The sequence below is a fragment of the Cynocephalus volans genome, chromosome 4, assembly GCF_027409185.1.
Source record: "Cynocephalus volans isolate mCynVol1 chromosome 4, mCynVol1.pri, whole genome shotgun sequence".
Taxonomy (NCBI): domain Eukaryota; kingdom Metazoa; phylum Chordata; class Mammalia; order Dermoptera; family Cynocephalidae; genus Cynocephalus; species Cynocephalus volans.
This window is the reverse complement of record NC_084463.1, coordinates 149,541,660-149,543,606: the sequence shown is the minus strand read 5'-3', so window position 1 is coordinate 149,543,606 and position 1,947 is coordinate 149,541,660. Positions and strand designations below refer to the sequence as shown.

General features: G+C 34.7%; 1 protein-coding gene across 1 annotated transcript; it reads left to right on the top strand.

Moving 5' to 3' along the window:
* The first annotated feature begins 649 nt into the window (after nucleotides 1-649).
* LOC134376526 (olfactory receptor 5T2-like) lies at nucleotides 650-1,721 on the top strand. The gene has a single exon (XM_063095041.1). The coding sequence runs from the start codon at nucleotides 771-773 to the stop codon at nucleotides 1,719-1,721; it is 951 nt and encodes a 316-aa protein (XP_062951111.1). The 5' UTR covers nucleotides 650-770.
* The last annotated feature ends 226 nt before the right edge of the window (nucleotides 1,722-1,947 follow it).

The window sequence follows — 1,947 nt, the reverse complement described above, 5'->3', positions numbered from 1 at the left end:
TGTAGTGCCAGGTATTTAAGAAAGAAATTTGAATGAAACATAAGCTTTTATATGATTACCGTAGTCTATATCACCCTTCCCCCAAATTTTGATTAGTTCTATTTAGGCAATCCCAATAAGACCTAATAGCACTAGAAAGTTTTTTAAAAATAGCTTATAAAATGTTATAATACAGAAAACTATGACTACATAGAATTAACCTAATTCAGCATATTATACTTAAAATTATATTAAAAATTCAATTTAATTAAGATATGTTTTCCTTCAATATTTACTCCAAAGTTGTAAAATAAATATTAACATTTTCAATCTACAGGTGAGTTGTTTGTAGAAAGTCATTTTACACAATTGCTGAAAGATCTAGAATTCTGACATCCTATTCCTTTGTTCTGTTCACTGATATTCATACCTACATGTTTGGATGTGAAAAAAAAATTTAGCTATGTACTTTATTTTCATGTCATTTAATATGAAAACTATTAACAGAGTACAGTGGTAAATTATCCAGTTGGCCTGATGGTTTCATAAACGTCATGAGCTCAGCCACGGAGTGAATCCCCGTACACTCGATTCTTCAGTGACTGGCAACAACCCTCCGTCCACAGACTTGTTGTTTCCTGATCTGGTGCTTGGAAATTATGCATTGTCAAGAAATAAATATAAAGGCATAGTTCATATTACCTTGAATCACAATATTGTTTCTTATTTTCATAATGATATGGATTGTATTTTTTATAAAAATCTTCAAGTTTTTTCTATGAGATATCAACATGAAGAATGTCACTGAAGTCACCATATTTGTACTGAAGGGCTTCACAGACAGTGTTGAACTGCAGATCATCTTCTTCTTCCTGTTTCTAGCTATTTACCTCTTTACTCTCATGGGAAACTTAGGACTGGTTGCATTGGTTATTGGGGATTCCAGGCTTCATAACCGCATGTATTATTTTCGGAGTGTGCTCTCTTCTGTGGATGCCTGTTTTCCTTCAATTATTACCCCAAATATGTTAACAGATTTTATGTCAAAGAATAATATCATTTCATTCCCTGGATGTGCAGCACAGATGTTTTTCGCTGTCACTTTTGGAACCACGGAATGCTTTCTCTTGGCTGCAATGGCTTATGATTGCTATGTAGCCATCTACAACCCACTTCTGTATTCAGTGAGCATGTCACCCAGAGTCTACGTGCCACTCATCATTGCTTCTTATGTCGGTGGCATCTTAAATGCTACTGTACACACAGTGGCCACATTCAGCCTATCCTTCTGTGGATCCAATGAAATCAGACATTTCTTTTGTGATATCCCTCCTCTCCTCACTATTTCTTGTTCTGACACACACACAAACCAGCTGCTACTCTTCCTCCTTGTGGGCTCCATTGAGATATCCACTATACTATTAGTCCTTGTCTCCTATGCTTTCATTCTGTTGGCCATTCTGAAGATGCAGTCTGCTGAAGGGAGGCAAAAAGTGTTCTCTACATGTGGCTCTCACCTAACTGGAGTAACAATTTATCATGGGATAATCCTCTTTGTGTATGTGAGGCCAAGTTCCAGCTACACTTTGAAGCATGACATGATACTTTCAATATTTTACACCACTGTGATTCCCATGCTGAATCTCATCATCTACAGTTTGAGAAACAAAGATGTAAAAGAGGCAATCAAAAGAGTATTTGAGAAAATTTGGTGTATGGGTACAGTTTGTTTTGCACATTAAACATTAAATTGAAAAATAATTAAGAGGGAAATTTATTGCCTCAGTATCAAAAGTTATTATAACACTTTTGTGTTAGTTTATTTGTTTTTCTATTTTAATCAAACATTTTAAAATAAAGATTATAGTCAATGCTCTACCTATGCTGATTTTACATGTGTAGAGAAACTATGTCATCCATTTGCTTTTTATCAAGTTTACACATACATGCATGCACACATATTCACAT

Coding starts and splice junctions, on each gene's coding strand:
- LOC134376526 (XM_063095041.1), top strand. CDS start 771: ATGAAGAATGTCACTGAAGTCACCATATTTGTACTGAAGGGCTTCACA.